The sequence below is a fragment of the Panulirus ornatus genome, chromosome 59, assembly GCF_036320965.1.
Source record: "Panulirus ornatus isolate Po-2019 chromosome 59, ASM3632096v1, whole genome shotgun sequence".
In the NCBI taxonomy this organism is placed as follows: Eukaryota; Metazoa; Arthropoda; class Malacostraca; order Decapoda; family Palinuridae; genus Panulirus; species Panulirus ornatus.
Window position 1 is genome coordinate 3,238,542 of NC_092282.1, and position 18,662 is coordinate 3,257,203.

General features: G+C 38.9%; 1 protein-coding gene across 2 annotated transcripts in view; it reads left to right on the forward strand.

Moving 5' to 3' along the window:
* kuz (zinc-dependent metalloprotease kuz) overlaps nt 1-18,662 on the forward strand; it is a 249,113-nt gene that overhangs the window by 205,720 nt on the left and 24,731 nt on the right. For both annotated transcript variants that reach the window (XM_071696457.1, XM_071696458.1), the window contains exons 2-7: nt 8,218-8,327; nt 9,449-9,596; nt 13,869-14,437; nt 15,743-15,889; nt 17,186-17,381; nt 17,529-18,066. In XM_071696457.1, coding sequence (XP_071552558.1) covers nt 8,218-8,327; nt 9,449-9,596; nt 13,869-14,437; nt 15,743-15,889; nt 17,186-17,381; nt 17,529-18,066 — 1,708 coding nt within the window. The remainder of the gene's footprint in view (nt 1-8,217; nt 8,328-9,448; nt 9,597-13,868; nt 14,438-15,742; nt 15,890-17,185; nt 17,382-17,528; nt 18,067-18,662) is intronic.

An 18,662-nucleotide genomic window follows, 5' to 3' on the forward strand; every position in this document is an offset into this window, starting at 1 on the left:
GGCCTCGCCTCTGTAGGATATGTGTTCGTGACTGGAGCTTTGCTTATGAAATGATAGTAATGTTTTCATAGAAAAGTTGTTACTTTAGACAAGGGGAAGGTTGTGTGTGTGTGTGTGTGTGTGCATGTGTCTGTGTGTGTGTTTTAAATGTCACCAGCTGCATAATTCTCATATATGCTTATTTTATTAATGGAAAAAAAAGATTAGGTATTTGGCTCAGCTGTTATTCCAGGCACTTTATGCGTATCCAGAATTTTTACAATTTCATTTAGAGCCGAGATTTTCTACAGAGCACAACGGTGTAAGCAGGCCAGAACAGCTGACACTCAGCTCATCGTGAACACATTGAGAGGATCCAAAACAATGCTGACAGCTGCTGAATCACGGTGAAAGGCTTTTATTGTGTGGGAACGTGTGGATGTATTTTTTTTTTCTTTTTCTTTTCAAGGCTCCAGCCTCGGAGGTAAGTCAGGCCTTAATAATATGAAAAGTGTTTGCGATGTATGAGAGAAGAGGAAACACCTCATGTTGTCACAAAGGTTAAGTCTTAGCTTTAGCGAGGTATGGAGGGCTATGTACCTCATGCTCACCTCCTCATGGGTTTAGGGGTTCGTCTGTATCCCGCAGCTTGGTCAGTGACCGTATTTCGCCGCTGATCTTATCAGTATGTCTGTTCGAGGTCGCGTCTAGCAGACGCTCGTGCTTGCTTGCATTTGCATGATAAGGTCCAACGAAAATATATATCAAGGGTGTTCTTGGAATGACTTTCCATTTGGTCCACAATGTCTCTGGTATTTGCAGATAGAGCGTAGAATAGTTTGGGTTCTGAGATGTGGACAATAATTCTGGGTTGTGGACAATAATTCTGGGATGTGGACAATAATTCTGGGATGTGGACAATACTTTTCTCATATTGTACATGTGACATCTGTGTAGAATTCGAGATGTCTGTGTTGTGTGGCATATTTTGTATATGCCATGATTTGCATCTGTTGGAATACTACTTTAGATCTTTAACTGAACTGGCAATTGTCTGAAGAACATATGGACTGGTGAGTCTCTTATGACTAATATTATAGAAGCAATTATATTTTAAGTTCACCGTAGGCGAGAACTACAGTGCATCCGTTATCTTTACCGAGATGTTAGGCTGGAGTCTGCGAACGTAAAGACGAGAGAGAGAATTGGACATTGCGTGATATTTACCGTTAAATTACGTTATCCAGAAAGTCATATTCCTGTAACTGCCCCCTAAAATCATTGTCTGTTGGCATGACAAACATGGCAGACTTTTGTAATGTGGTACTACATAAAAAACGATGCCTTGGATATAAAAGGAAAAAGAAAACAACATATTAAGGCACTTGCTATGCTTCAGATATCTCTGGAATTCTGGTTTGAGGATGCTTTAAAGTTTTTAGACATATGGGACGTTTGGCTTATTCTCAGATATTACACAGTAGGTATGTATGTATGTTGGCTGGGATCTGGCGGCGGTTTGACACGGTGACATGGAGGTGGTATGAGTCGCTAGTGACTCATCTATATGGCAATGATTGGGGTGTCTGGTGGGCTGCCCGCGCGGCAGGTCATTCCTGGCACACACATAAAGGGTGTCTAAATTTGCCCCAGTTGTGTAACTGAACGTACATGCCCCACTTTTATATACTGTGAAAAAAGTTTGTAGATGTGCGGCGACACGTGGGCATGGCTGGCGGTAGTGGTGTTCGCGTGGGAGGGAAGGCCTCCCACCACCCTCACCTCTTTAGGGGTTGGGGGATGGATCGGTCGCGCGCCCCGCGCACTCACGCTTTGTCTCTACAATTTCATTATATGCTCACTTTTGATATAGATTTGATTCTTATTATATATATATATATATATATATATATATATATATATATATGTAATCTTTCTGAAAGGTAAATGTATTGTATATGTGGTGGAGGCGCCTTGTGTTTACATAAACTGTTCTGGTGATTCATAATTAAGCGAATATCTCACATCATAATTGGTTTACCAGGATCACTCATGTTAACAAAAAAATGATATTCTTGTAGTAAAAACTATCTGAAATTTCTGCCTCATTGTACTAAGTGATAAAGTATTGTATTATATTTATTTATCGTTTTTAAACATTGTAACTTTTATTCTCTCCCCTGATTACAGCACTGTGATCGTGGAAGAATTACAAAATTGGGATTTTATATTTTGTTTTCTGATTGGCTCAGGGTCCGCGAGCCATTAACACGGGCAGTTTTTCTGATGGAAGCAGTGTTGTGAATGCCTAATACCGAGCAACAAAGGAAGTGAAAAACAATAAATATTTTTAAGGTTTCAAATCGCTTAATTTTTAAAGTAAATACTTTGTAATTTGAATAACTAAAAAGATTATTTTTTTATGCAGGACAACCTTCCCCCATCCCTCTCTCTGTTGTTATTTTGTTTCTGTGTTATGTATGTAATTATTCATGAGCAGATACGCGCGCGTCCTTTGTGTAGGTGGGCTCGTGTGTGTCTGTGTGTGTGTGTGCACAGGATGTGGGGCACCCGTTAGAGACGAGCCTAAAGCTTAAGGTGGAACTCTAGGTATTATCCAGTAAGGTAAAGTATGAATAATGGTATTAGTACCCCTTGCTGGCCACCAACCCTTGCTTACACACGTTAAGATTCCTCCGTGCATTAAAGCAGAAACGGTATCGAGGCAGCAGCAACAGAAGCAGATCAAGCGTTGTTAATAAGACGCTTCTTGAATCCCTGTCATCACCATCAAGAACAGCATCAGGGGAAGAGGGGAACAGCAGGAACAGCAGTAGGAGGAGGAGGAGGAGGAGGAAGAAGAGGGGGCACTGTACTCTATTGATCGAGATAGGCGTCCCACCTTACCAGCACCGCCTCTAGGCCACTCATTGTTCCGGTGCTGGCCTCGTTCTCTGCCCCTACGTGCAGGCATGTTTACCCATGAGCCTCGTGCGTGCGGTGTGATGAGGCCATGACCCAGGGTGATGCTTGTTGCGCTGTGGTGGTGGTGGTGGCCCGGGCGCTGCCCATGGACCCCACCACCTCGTCTCTTAAAGTATACACCACCACCACCACCTCCACCTCCTCCCGCTCGCGATGGAGATATGACCTTTAAGACCAGATTGATGATCAGTGTTTACATGTCGCCTGTCGTGGTGCTCACTTGTGCCAGTGATGGTGCTAACTTGTACCATTGATAGCATGTTGCCAGTGATGGTGCTAACTTGTACCAGTGATGGCATGTTGCCATTGATGGTGCTAACTTGTACCAGTGATGACATGTTGCCAGTGATGGTGCTAACTTGTACCAGTGATGGCATGTTGCCGGTAATGGTGCTAACTTGTACCAGTGATGGCATGTTGCCAGTGATGGTGCTAACTTGTACCATTGATAGCATGTTGCCAGTGATGGTGCTAACTTGTACCAGTGATGGCATGTTGCCGGTAATGGTGCTAACTTGTACCAGTGATGGCATGTTGCCAGTGATGGTGCTAACTTGTACCAGTGATGGCATGTTGCCAGTGATGGTGCTAACTTGTACCAGTGATGGCATGTTGCCAGTGATGGTGCTAACTTGTACCATTGATAGCATGTTGCCAGTGATGGTGCTAACTTGTACCTGCAGTAACTTGTCACCAGGGATAACAGTCCTACCTGCCCTCCCTGGTCCTCGTGAAGTCTCTCAATCATCCTGGCCTTTTTCACCTCCCTCAGGTGTCCCTCACCCACCTTTCTTCAGCTCACATACCTTCACCTATTTTCCTGCTCTCTCTCTCTCTCTCTCTCTCTCTCTCTCTCTCTCTCTCTCTCTCTCTCTCTCTCTCTCTCTCTCTCTCTCTCTCTCTCTCTCTCTCTCTCTCTCTCTCTCATCCACATCCCTCTATTCACCCATCTGCCACATCCGTTACCCTACCTCTCCCATCCTCACACCTCCCTCACCCTACCACTTGCCCTGCCCCACTTCACTCCACCTTTCCCCATGGCCAGCCACGTGCTGTGCCTCACCACCTGTATGGTTCTCTGCCGCACGTCCCCCGCACCAGCTGAGTCAGTGGTGGTGGTGGTGCTGCCGCCGCGAGGTTGCAAGTCTTCCCAAGGTCTTCTCATTGCTGGGGGCGACCTTGCCCTGGGCCGCAGCATCACCATTGTGGGGTTATTGACCTGGACGTGTGTCCGGGGACGCTGTCGTTGGCCGTTAGTTTTTGCCTCTTGTCTTATGTATAAAGGAAAATTATTTTGACCGGAAACTTTGTCGTCCTTGGCGACACACACACACACACATACACACATACACACACACACATATATATATATATATATATATATATATATATATATATATATATATATATATATATATATATATATATGCAAATGCTATTCTTGAGGCGAAGCGCTCAGTCCTTTTAACCCAAGGGATATAACCGTTCTTCTTCCAGTGCTACGTAGTTTTTGGGTCTCGTGCTTGAAGTATCTCTTGCAGCTTCTCTCGTTCTACTTTTGCTGTATTTTTTCCCGTTTCTTCAATTATAATTATATTTCTTTATACTCCACCTGACTCCACTTGAAAATGACTTTGCCCGTCGTACACACCCTGTCGCAGCACTGACCAGTCATATGTCCCTCCCTCATCACTGTTCCTCCAGTCCGAAAAGTATTCATATCTCAGGACACAAAGTAGACCAGCTGGCAATCAGCTCCGTGTTGTGAAGGAGTCTGCTTCTGAACATACCCTTGTGCTTGCTCGCTCGTCCTTGACGCGCATCTGCAAGAGCCAAAGCTTTTCCTTCATTTGAGAAACAGACATTGGCACAGCCTATCCCAGGGAGGGATGAACATCCCAACTCATCCATCTGTCGTCCTGGCTATGATAACCTGCTAAATCTAAAGTCTCTGAATCCCTCTTTTAACTCCCCTATCCTGAAGAAGCTCTTTTTTTTTTTTTATTAATGTTTGTCATCGTATCTGACACATTTTACATGCCTTGCATTTGACGTCAGTTGCAAGGCAAGTAGATATATAGACCAGACAGGTAAAATGTAACGGAGAGGTGTTATGGGCACCGTCATCCAGTACGCAGGCATGACCACAAAAATGCGATGGCGAAACATTGTCATGATCAACCCATAGATCTTGAAAACCCTGTTATTTTATACCCTTCAGCTGATCATGCCACACGTAACGTCATGAATGTCTTAATTGCTCATAAGAACTTTGATTGTGTCCCCAGGTATTTTAAAGCCCATCCTAGCATTAACCAGATCATTATGAGATAATTAACAAAACACGAAAACAAAAAAAAGTTGTTCAAGACACACCCAGCTACCCAGGTCAACCCGCGCCACGTGACCCCCCCTTAATTACTCTCTCTTACAACGGTTATGGTCAGACCAAGATTGGTGTTGGACGGCGGGAATCAAGTGTGATGCTGGGACTTAGATAACTTTGTTATGTACTGCCACCTGATGAGGTGGATTGTCTCCACGAAACATGTCGTGCCACATGTATTGAAAAATTACGTGTTAGATATAATTGTATGAACTCCTACTTAAGTGCGATTTCACGTTCATACTCTCTCTCTCTCTCTCTCTCTCTCTCTCTCTCTCTCTCTCTCTCTCTCTCTCTCTCTCTCTCTCTCTATATATATATATATATATATATATATGTGTGTGTGTGTGTGTGTGTGTGTGTGTGTGTGTGTGTGTGTGTGTTTGTTTAAGGAGCTCCATGTGTGTTACCTCAAGTGGTTTTGATCCTTGATGCGAATTCATGCGAACATATAGGGTGGCTCGTAACTCGTAGCAGGGGTGTTGAGGGGGTGGGGAGTTAGTGGTATAGGGGGCGGTGGAGACGAGTTCACATAATCAATGGGAAGAGGCTTCCATACCCGTCCGTTCCCACCACAGCCAACAGTGCCAGGGAAATACTGCCAGCTGTCTTGTACTCGAGTTGTGTGTTTGACGTTTCTTCGGTACGTGGAACCAGTTGGACGTCATCATCCAGTGTTTGCGTATTGAGAACAAAAGCTATGAATTTGGTTTAATAAACCACGGTGTGTTGAAGGATCTTGTGTCTCTGGCAGTTTGAACTTTTTTTTTTTTCCATTTTCCCTCACCCAACAAAGGCCACAGGGTACCACGCTGTACGACGATTTCAGGTCAGTTTAGGGAAACGGATGTAGGGGTTTAGTATACCTGGACCATGTTCTTCATTTGGCTTCTAATCTAGTCTTCTTCTCTATTACAATACTAACTGTAAGATACCGGAATTCTGAATGTTCATTATGGTAGGGAAGGTTAACTGGTGTCACCGAAGGGGCAAAATGCTTCTTTCGTGTGTTTTATTAGTTATGTCTCAAGAAAGTTCTGTAAACTACAACTTTACCCTTTTTTTTGTGTTGGGGAAGGACTTAATTAGAATCATTAACATGCAAACTGATCCATAATTGTGTAGTGGGGAAATACCGATGAGCACGTATTAACACATTGGTAATACATCTTTGTTCACATTTTGATTATATTAGCATTTAAGCCAGCTTTTCATGTGATATCGTTTGTCGCAGTATCTTATTTGTTAAGGAAAACCAATATAGAGAAAGGTGCAATATTTTCATTTATAAGAATTTTATTTCGATTTGAATACACTTTAAATCTTGATGACAGCAGTGGTGATTATGGCGTGTATTTTTTTTTCTAACAGGAACCTGTTTCAGATTATTCGTGTGTAACAAAGATTTTATTTACTTCTTTGTAGATTTATTCTTTATTCAAGTCACTTACATTCGTGTGAGTAAACCGACAAAAGAGAGAGATGGGGTTTGATTGGGAAGAATCTGGCGCTGTTCATTTAAAAACTTGACCTTTTTTTATTTTCTACTTTGTGATTGCTTGTTATATATTCTTCTGACCATCTTTGTTTGTTTATTCAAATCTTTTGTGTCACTGTAGCCTTCCTTTGAGTTCTAATGGTTTAATGAAACCATAAGGTACACAGCATGTTTTGATAAACCATTGGAGCTCCAGTTGAAGTGCAATTAGCCTACATAGTAAGACAACATCACGAACTAGTGTATATATATATATATATATATATATATATATATATATATATATATATATATCTTTTCCGAGGAACTTTGTAAACAGCATCCAATGATTACTGAACCCCTTATTCCCTCCATCCTTCGTTTCCCTTCTCTTCAACCAAATTTTGATGCTTTGATGGCTTTAGCTGCGCTAAAGTTAAATGATATCCTTATATAAATATGAACTGCATTGCTTGAGAAAGTCTCTTATTGACTATAACAAGTTATCACAACAATTTAGAGAAATAAATTGTAACTCAGAATCCAGAAATAAATGGCTACCATTCCCCACATAGAAACACTTTCCTGCGGGCATGGCTAGTGTGGGAGTATTTAAAGCAGTGCCACAAAAGTGAAAAGTTATCATTAAAGTGAGAAGAATCATTAGTATATATTCGTGTCAGGCGACAGTTTAACTCTTTACCAACAAGGTTAAATGATTACAGCCCTCTCAGTTAGAAATTCAAAAACTCTATGGGCAAATATCTATCAGGCTGAACTGTGCATGTAAGTCTGCAGCTGTTGGCCTCAAATAGCCAAAGTGGACAGAGGATAAGCAATGCAGCTTAGTCGCAGACTAAACTTTTGAAGGTAGAGATGAGCCTACACAGTCATTATAAGGTTAATGGAGGGTGGTAGTAGCACCGTGGCATGAATATGGAGAGTTAAAGAGAATGGGGTAAGAACTTTATTCTGTATCCTGTTTTATATCAGGGTGTAAAGCTTCTATTAGATTGGTCAGTTTACCCTTACTGAACTCGTAAAAGTGATTTCACAGACATGCACATGTGTGCTTGGAATATATGATGATCTTATTTTGGTAAAGTTATATGCAGTTTCTCTGCAATTGATCAATTTTCTAATTTGCTGAAGTTACATCAACAGAATCATAAAACATGACTGTATTATGAATGGTATTCTTATGTATAGTGTGTCACTGATGTCCCTTTGTATAGTGTTCATGAGTTTTACCTTTTTTTTGGTATTCCTAAAGTAAATGCTTTTGTGGTTGAATTGTAGATTTGATTCTTTAAGAAGTTTAGAATTCCTTGTTAGAATTGTAATAACTGTATTTTTAATGCAATAATTTTAAAGAAAATTATGTCCATAGGGTTGCCGCTGAGTGAGTATGTGAGCCAGTATGAGGTGTTGCGGTATGATTCCAATGTTGTCCACCGCCACCATCAGCGGGTCAAGAGGTCATTCTCTGCCAATGAGGAGGTATGTATATGTTTAGACTGCCACTGTTATCCTCTCTTGCAATACCATTCTCCCATATATTTCCCCACCTTAACTTTCCCCTCATACATTTATCTTTATTTTGGCCATTTTCACTTTCCCTATTAAACTCCTGTCACTCATGTGACTGCTCCTCTGCTTACCTATCTCACTTTCTTTCCCTGTATTCATTTTACCCTCATTAACACTATCCTTACTTTGCTTTTCAGTTCCATCTATCTCATTCATACTTCACCTATACACTTACTTCTGTCACTTTCTGTACTCACACTTTTGTCTAAATCACTTTTCACACTTCTATTTGAATAACTTTTCACTTTTCTCTCCCATGTTCACATCTGTTTTTGTCATGGTCAGATATTGCTTTGTTAGAATTGTGTTTGAGACAATTTTATTGTTTTTGACAAGTAGGATGCCTTTAATTTTGTTTCTTCCACATTAGGGTGTAGAATATTCTTTCTGGTTCTTTGATGACAAAACAACCTTGTTAAAAATTTGTTGCCTGCAACTTTACCCTTTTTCAAGCAGAAAATGCCTTAGATGCGATAGATGGAAGCTTGTTAAAGAATGTGACGGAGTTTCTATCAGGGTGATAAGGTGTGTGTGTGTGTAAGTAGGAAGGGAGAAGTATGATTTGTTCCCAGTGAACATGGGATGTGTAGTGGTACTAAAGAAGAGTTAGAGATACCGAAGACCTGATCTGACATTTTATTTATTTCCTGTACCTCATACTCCTTTTAGGTTGGTGTACAGTATACTTGAATTGTCATCGAGCACTTACTGTATATATTCAAGAAAGAAAGTCAGATCTCTTTAATGTACATTCAGTTGTTAAATCCTTGAGGAATATGGGCTTTGGGAAGAAGTACAGCATTCTGAGCGATCCAAGATGATGTGCTGAAGGGATTTCGAGTTGTGTAGAACCTGTTACATTATTAGTTGAGCATGGTACAGTAGTTTGTTTAGACTGATATTTATATACATGTTACATTTGAAAGTGTTCGGGGTGGTAACATTTTTTTCCTGATTCTAAATCTGTTACTGATGTTAAACTTGAATATTTTACTGTAAACTTGTATTACAGCAGTTGCTTATTTTGACAGCTAACTATATCATTTGCATCACATGGGCGTTCCTTTCTCCTGCGCTTGAAGCGGGACACACAAACAATCAGCCCATTTGTGAAAGTAGAAGTCCCAGCTGATTTAGGGGGATTAGATTTTAGTCATCTGTATGAAGGGACCCTTCACGGTAAGTCAGTTATCTATCCAGTCTTTTGTGATTTTCTGTCTTTCATTTCATAAACATTAAGTTAGTTTGCTGTCTTATTTTAGTAAGATTTCATAAGCATCCACATGACACAGTGTTATGTGAAATTTGACAAATTATTGAGTATGAAACATATTTTGTTCTGTGTGAACTAAACTTTTAGATGCAGAACTAAACTCTGTTGGTCCATTAATTATTTTTTTCACATTCAGTTGAACTTTCATGCTAAACAATGTGGAAAGCTGCATTGAAGTTTTAAATACTAGATCAAACTTTACCAGTCTGGTCTGCAGCCTGTTCATTTTTTGTCTCTGCTTAGTGTTGGAAAATTGATTGATTTTAAACCAAACACAATGTGAAACTGAACTCCCAGTGAAAATTCTGGCCACTAGATAGATTTTATGTAGAGAATGCTAACTAACTGTTTTGCTGCAGAAGTAGATTCTTAGGGGTCATCACAGAATTATTGTGTTTTGGAGGGCTTACATGTTGTAAAGACAGCTTGTAGCAAAATCTAACCAGGAAGATGGTAGTCTCAATCAAAAAAAAATAATGCACTGAATGTATTTAAAGATAATTTAATTTGCAGACCCATGGCAGGTTGAATGGGAGTTTGGTACACATTTCAAGGTTGTTAGGGAATAGAAAAAATGCTACAGAAAAGGCACCAATTTTGTGACAGTAAATCCGAAGGTAACAGCTAATACACAAATATTTTCATTCATATGCATTTAAATTTTGCTTCAGAAGGGATAAGAGATAAAGAGAGACATTCCTGGTGTCTATTTGATTGTACAGTATTATGAAGTGATATCATTTTGGTTTTCTTTTGAGTATTTGCTTATATGTCTACCAGTGTTTTAACCTATATATCCTTTATGTCTTTGTGGAATCTTACATAGTTGATATATTGATGTAAGCCACACTAGGAAGTACACTTTTGTTTTTACTTTTGAAGAGTTTTAGAAAAAATTTCAGTGCTTTTATTTGTTATGAACATGTCAGCTCTTTCCCTCACGAGCAAGGTAGCATGAGGAACAGATTACAGAACGTTAGAGGAAGAAAATACTCTCTTGGCTCTGATTTTGAATTTATAAGGATTTAGAGTACCCCATTGCAGTTTCCTTATGAAATTAGTTTTTAAGGCATCTTGGAAAACTTTAGAAGTGATAAAACAGCTTTTCATTTCACTTAATTTATCTTGTATGATATTTTGTTGTCAGACTCATCATTTAAGTTACAAGGGTTAGAAATTTTAGGTATTCAGTTTGAAATCTTTAAGTACATTTGATATAAGTATATGTAATTGCTAATTGAAGTATTGCAGTTACTTATTGCATTTATTGTTATGTTTTCTTTGAATTCATTCACTTGTATATGGGGTGGATTGGTTGCAAAGCCTCTCAGTTCATTCACAAATATCCTCAGCTTATGCCTAGCAAACCAATTCAAATAGTGCTTGTAATACTGATGTGATGACTAACCTCCCCTGTTTAAGATGAACTGTGGCTAACAAGAGAATGTGATTTTTAAGACAATTAATTATATGTAAAAAAGATTTCTATTTTTTTCTTATGAATTTTTTGTCTCATTTGTATTCAATATATAGGGTGTTTTGGTCGAGGTGGTGTGCAAAGTGAGAGGGTTAGGGAAAATGATTTGGTAAACAGAGAAGAGGTAGTGAAAGCTTTGCGGAAGATGAAAGCCGGCAAGGCAGCAGGTTTGGATGGTATTGCAGTGGAATTTATTAAAAAAGGGGGTGACTGTATTGTTGACTGGTTGGTAAGGTTATTTAATGTATGTATGACTCATGGTGAGGTGCCTGAGGATTGGCGGAATGCGTGCATAGTGCCATTGTACAAAGGCAAAGGGGATAAGAGTGAGTGCTCAAATTACAGATGTATAAGTTTGTTGAGTATTCCTGGTAAATTATATGGGAGGGTATTGATTGAGAGGGTGAAGGCATGTACAGAGCATCAGATTGGGGAAGAGCAGTGTGGTTTCAGAAGTGGTAGAGGATGTGTGGATCAGGTGTTTGCTTTGAAGAATGTATGTGAGAAATACTTAGAAAAGCAAATGGATTTGTATGTAGCATTTATGGATCTGGAGAAGGCATATGATAGAGTTGATAGAGATGCTCTGTGGAAGGTATTAAGAATATATGGTGTGGGAGGAAAGTTGTTAGAAGCAGTGAAAAGTTTTTATCGAGGATGTAAGGCATGTGTACGTGTAGGAAGAGAGGAAAGTGATTGGTTCTCAGTGAATGTAGGTTTGCGGCAGGGGTGTGTGATGTCTCCATGGTTGTTTAATTTGTTTATGGATGGGGTTGTTAGGGAGGTAAATGCAAGAGTTTTGGAAAGAGGGGCAAGTATGAAGTCTGTTGGGGATGAGAGAGCTTGGGAAGTGAGTCAGTTGTTGTTCGCTGATGATACAGCGCTGGTGGCTGATTCATGTGAGAAACTGCAGAAGCTGGTGACTGAGTTTGGAAAAGTGTGTGGAAGAAGAAAGTTAAGAGTAAATGTGAATAAGAGCAAGGTTATTAGGTACAGTAGGGTTGAGGGTCAAGTCAATTGGGAGGTGAGTTTGAATGGAGAAAAACTGGAGGAAGTGAAGTGTTTTAGATATCTGGGAGTGGATGTGGCAGCGGATGGAACCATGGAAGTGGAAGTGGATCATAGGGTGGGGGAGGGGGCGAAAATCCTGGGGGCCTTGAAGAATGTGTGGAAGTCGAGAACATTATCTCGGAAAGCAAAAATGGGTATGTTTGAAGGAATAGTGGTTCCAACAATGTTGTATGGTTGCGAGGCGTGGGCTATGGATAGAGTTGTGCGCAGGAGGATGGATGTGCTGGAAATGAGATGTTTGAGGACAATGTGTGGTGTGAGGTGGTTTGATTGAGTGAGTAACGTAAGGGTAAGAGAGATGTGTGGAAATAAAAAGAGCATGGTTGAGAGAGCAGAAGAGGGTGTTTTGAAGTGGTTTGGGCACATGGAGAGGATGAGTGAGGAAAGATTGACCAAGAGGATATATGTGTCGGAGGTGGAGGGAACAAGGAGAAGAGGGAGACCAAATTGGAGGTGGAAAGATGGAGTGAAAAAGATTTTGTGTGATCGGGGCCTGAACATGCAGGAGGGTGAAAGGAGGGCAAGGAATAGAGTGAATTGGAGCGATGTGGTATACCGGGGTTGACGTGCTGTCAGTGGATTGAAGCAAGGCATGTGAAGCGTCTGGGATAAACCATGGAAAGCTGTGTAGGTATGTATATTTGCGTGTGTGGACGTATGTATATACATGTGTATGGGGGGGGGTTGGGCCATTTCTTTCGTCTGTTTCCTTGCGCTACCTCGCAAACGCGGGAGACAGCGACAAAGTATAATAAATAAAAAAAAAATAATATAGTAAATTGCAAAAATATGATACATATATTTCATAACATCATTATTTTCTTGGAATGAGTCTTATTTTCATCTCTTCAATTTTAGGTTTTTCTCATGTTCAAGTTTTAATGTTATTTTTCCCATTATATGACATTTTTAGTCAGGGCCTAGGAACTATTTCCATTAGAACAAAACACTCCTATATTAATCTCAAAACACTGATGTTTATTCTTGAATAGTGATTATTTTCATATAAGAATCAAAACAGTACATGGTTAGGCTGCTGCTGTTGGTCTGTCATGGGAATCACAAGTTTTGGAATTAAAGATTAATTGGTTTGAATAGTTGCCAAATTTTTTTTATTCATCAGAAAGGATTGAATTAGTAGATTGTTTGAAATTTCAAATTGTTATTTGATTATTGCTGTTATAGATAAAAAGAATTGCTTAATGTCCTCTATAGTGATATGCTCAATTCTGTGTCAAACATACATTGTTTGTGTTGATTGTGGTCCATAACATACAAAGTTGATTTGATTGAAGATTGATGGAAATACGTAGTTCATGATGTGATTCTTAAAACATAGCAACCTTTAAAGTCAAAAAGATTTATGGCAGTATTATCAGTAACAAGCATTTTATAAACAAAATATACTTTAATGAGAAGAGGTATAATTTCTGTTGAAAAATGTTAAATGAGCTGATGCATTTTTCCTTATGATTATATTAGGTACAGGATTTACTCTATTTTCGTTTTAGTTACATTTAGTTGATTTAATGTTATAATGCTGTTTAGGTTGGAATTGTAAATGACTGGTATGACTGGACTTGCATATTTATTGTTAGTACTTCTTCAGTGTCTTCTGTTTGTTTTTCAGGTGACCCAGGGTCTCGGGTTTGGGGAAGCATTCGGGATGGGGTATTTGAGGGTGTGATAGCCAGTGAGCTTGATGGCACTTTCTATGTGGAGCGTGCCCACAAGTATTTTCCTTGGCATAATTCCACTCAAGCGGGCTTCCACTCTGTTATATATCATAACGATCATGTGGATGACCCATACACTAGGGTTCGAGAAGGACACACCTCAGGTTGTGGTGTAACAGAGGATGTGGCTGCTTGGATGGATAGTGTTCAAAATTCTGCAGATTTAGAAGAAGAGAAAGAGGAAGAAGCCAAACTATACTTACAATTGCCAGTCCACCTCCGTAGTCAGTACAAATATAAAAAATGGTTGGACGCACATGATGGATATAGAACTGTTCAAGAAGAAAGTGGACAATATGGCCTTTATGACAACCATCTAGATGAATATCACAACATTTACAGTGAGGAAGCTAACAGGCGGTCTAAAAGGGCTGTGGGGATTGGTGTCGGTGAAGATAACAGTGGGACTTGTTCCCTTTCTATTCAAACTGACCCCATGCTCTGGCATCATATATTTAAACAGGTAAATTGGTATTGCATCATTTTTATGTTACTTATGGTTTTGTAGATACAGTGTATCTTTCCAGACCTCTCCCAATTAGTGTACAAGTGTCTCGACTGTGATATATTTCACGTTTTTAAAGAATAACATATAACCTCCCAAAGTTAGATTATATTTTCCCAATTCCAGACTCTTTGCTTCAGGTTTGGAACTTATTCTTGGTTTTGGTAGAAAGATTGTACACCATTCTTTGCATCAGTTGGACAAAATGTAAATTACTTGGAACAGCTTTTGTTTTGCCCAGAATATCCAAAGATTATCCAGTTTTCAAAATTTCTGGGTTCTTTGGGATCTTACATTTGAAAGTGTCCAGGATTGGGAGGATTCCACGTGTTTAGTTTTATTTCAAGCCTCGTTTTGAATCTCTGCTAGTTTGCATAGCCTCTATTTTATAACACTTATTTTTTGACTAACTGTATTTCTGTACACATGACGGAACTGGTTAAAGAAATTGAACAAATATGAAATAAATGTAGTTAGCATACAGTACTGAATGTTTCTTCCTGTTTAAGGTTTTCACTGTATATGTAGAGATTTAAATCTGTCTTAGCTTATTTTTCCCATAAAGTTCTTGAGATGGGAACAGCTTTTCATTGCCATATCCTGTGTAGTATATTATTAGGAAGATATTTACAGGGTGGCTTTCAAGTCAGGAATCTGTTTTAGACAGTGTCTCGTTATTCATAACAGATGTTCAAAATAGCAATCAATACCTTTGATACATTTCTTAGTTCCTTAAATTTACCACACACTTCTACAAGAGTTGATAAACCAATGGATTTGCTGATTAAATTTGCATTTCTTCAGTATGTGCTGTCTTATATATAAAGTCCAGATGCTTTCACTCTTCTTCAGTAAATTTTCCATTCTTATCACACCAGCAGTAGAGAAAGTAGTGTATTGATATGAACAAATTTCCCATGTGTCCTGATTTGTGTGCCATTTTGTGTATTCCGTCAGTAATTATTATGGGAAGTTCAGAGGATAATAAATTGAATTCCAGTGATATTGTGGAGAGTTCTGATGAATTTTGAATTAAATAGTCGTATGATATGGTGCTGAAATTATTAGACTTTCTTCATGGATTGTTTAGGTCTTTTATTTGCATGTTGACAAAAATATCTATGATTACAAAAATGCAAGAATGAGCTTTTAAGGCTTCATGCACTTTCTCCATATCAGATAAATGGAAATAGAGTAAAGATAATAGATAGACTTACAGATATTCTTGTTCATTTGAATCACGTGTTTTTATCTTATGACCAGGAGGGAAATGACAAGGAGAAGACGAGAGATGAAATCACAGCTATGATCTCCCAACACATTAAGGCGATAAACAATATTTATGCCAATGTGAAGTTCACAGGAAAGTACAAACACAGGAATATTAGATTTGAAGTTCAGAGAATCAAGGTGAGTATTTGTATTTGCCTTTGATTTTGGTAGAAAAAATATTATAACTTACATTGTCACTCTTCATGCTGTGGGCCCCTGCAGGATGACAGTTCATAGAGTAACATTTCATGGTAATGACTGTTGAGAATTAAGGCACAGATTCATAAGCCTCGCAATAATGATGGGTTGAAGAAAATTAGATTTTTTCAAATATTCTTTTTCATTAATAATGAAATATCTAAAGGCTTTGTGAGGTTTTCAGGTATAATGCCTTTTATAATGATACCAGAAAAAATAACATTAGATTCTCACTATATTCCAGCCATTGATGGCCACCTTGTAAGGCACACCAGGTTTTCATAATCTTGGAGTGCCTTATGAGATCTACCAGATTTTAAGCATTTGAAAAATATGCAATGGCCAGTTACATCAACAAGTTCAAGTGTCATGTCCTAAAATGGATAAACCTATTCTTCAAGGCTTGACAAACTGTTTGCTCCACCCTCATTTACCTCTAGCTTTCATCATCAGCATTTGAGTTAGAATCATTAGATGCTGTCTGATTTACTTGTGAAATGGCAACAGTTGCTGAACCATAGCGTCCAGTTTTCATCATGATAGATTGTGGTACGATAATGATAAGCCCCACACTCCTTTCTCTGATTTCCACCAGCGCCTCACATTCCCTGGCTCACCCTATTGACACCACATTGTCCCCTGTAAACCACCTAAGAATTAGAATGATGAAATTTTTGGTCAAGAATGTATGTCTCAGTATGAAATGGATTTCAGTTACTCAGACAGAGACATTCCACTGAATACCAGATTTTTAGTAAGGTAACCAAATTGCTATGTAAGGACCCCCCTGTGTTATGTAATTTGGAATTAATACCTCATATCGTAGCAGCCACAACATACTTGCTTATATTAGAAATCTGTATTAAGGTGAATCTAACCAAAAGCTGAGTCTTTCATTTGCATTCATATTGAAAAAATGTAAAAGTCCAGACTTTGTGTGCCCTGTTTCATGGACAAGCTTACTTGATCTTTCCATTTATATGAACTTGAACTCTCCATATATTCAGAATCCTTCATTTTTAGCAAGCTTGCTTGTCATAGCCTTATTTCCCCATTCATCATTTCCACATGCCTTTACCAATATGAAATCCCATATGAATCCCATTCCATTGACATCTGGGAGTGGATGTGTGCAGATGAAGCTGTTGCACATTTTCCCCCAATGCCATTTTATTAAGGCAGGAGAAATAGTTCTTTCTGTTTATAAGTTAACATATTTTCCATATTGTATTTCAGATTGATGATGACAAACCATGTCACCCTAATTGGCAGGGTGAACCCAACAAGTTTTGTAAAGCAAATGTAGATGTGAGCAACTTCCTGAACTTACATTCGCAAAAGAAGCATGACGACTTTTGCCTGGCATATGTGTTCACCTTCAGAGACTTCACAGGAGGTACACTGGGGCTGGCATGGGTCGCATCACCTTCAGGTAATTTGTATTAAGATTAGTCATTAATTCAGTGTTATATTATCTTAATTCCTTCCTTTATATGTTTTTGTAAGGTTTGATATTCATATTCCTGTGTTTAACTTAAGGATAGATCATCATTTATAAGCAGCCACATGTTTTTCACAGGTGCATCTGGTGGCATTTGTGAGAAGTACAAAACCTACACAGAGAACCTAGGAGGCTTTCGCCATTCAGAGAAGCGGTCACTGAACACTGGTATCATAACATTCCTCAACTATAACTCAAGAGTTCCACCCAAAGTATCTCAGCTCACTTTAGCTCATGAAATTGGCCACAATTTTGGATCACCACATGATTTTCCTGAGACATGCAAACCAGGAGGACTACAAGGCAATTTCATCATGTTCTCGTCTGCGACAAGTGGAGATCGCCAGAACAATGACAAATTTTCTCCCTGTTCTGTTCGCAACATCTCCTTGGTGCTTGATGCTATCTCAGAAAAGAGAAGAACAAATTGCTTCACTGAAAATAATGGTGCCTTCTGTGGTAACAAGATTGTTGAGGATGGAGAGGAGTGTGACTGTGGTTTTGATATGGATGAGTGTAAAGAAAAATGTTGCTATCCTCTTAAAATATCAACAGCTGATAAATTAACTAATCCTTCAGCTAAGGAGTGCACGCGCAAAAACAACACATTATGCAGGTAATGACATTTCTTGCTTACTTGAATAGGAGTATATTTCATTATTTGATAGATTCAGCATAATGTGATATCAATGATGGAACAGAAAATGAAAGCAAATCATACACCTATTTTAACAGAATACCTTGATAAAGGTTAGAGTCTTTTTCACTTTCTTAACCACCTTTTGTTGATTATGTGGTGTGACATGAAAGAAGAATGCTGTTTCTAGAGCAGAATTTGATGAGAGAAATCTGGATGTCATGGTTGGAGCCAGAACATCCAGGGGAATGATCTGGGGCTAAAGTCCAAAGTTAGAGAAAAGATAAGAGTGAAGGTAGAGTTGTAATGCTGATGAAGGAGTTGTGGGATCACAGTAAGGGTGTAAGGATATGAGTCTGAGATTAATGTAGGTTAGAATGAGAGTAGACTACAAAAGAAGTGAAGAAAGGGAATGATGAATTTATATTATTTATTCATTTATTGTGTTTTGCTGTTTCCCGTGTCAGTGAGGTAGTGCCAGTAAACAGATGAAGAATGGCCCATCCACTCATATACACATATGTATGCATAAACACTCATATACGCACATATATGTATACATATCAACATATACA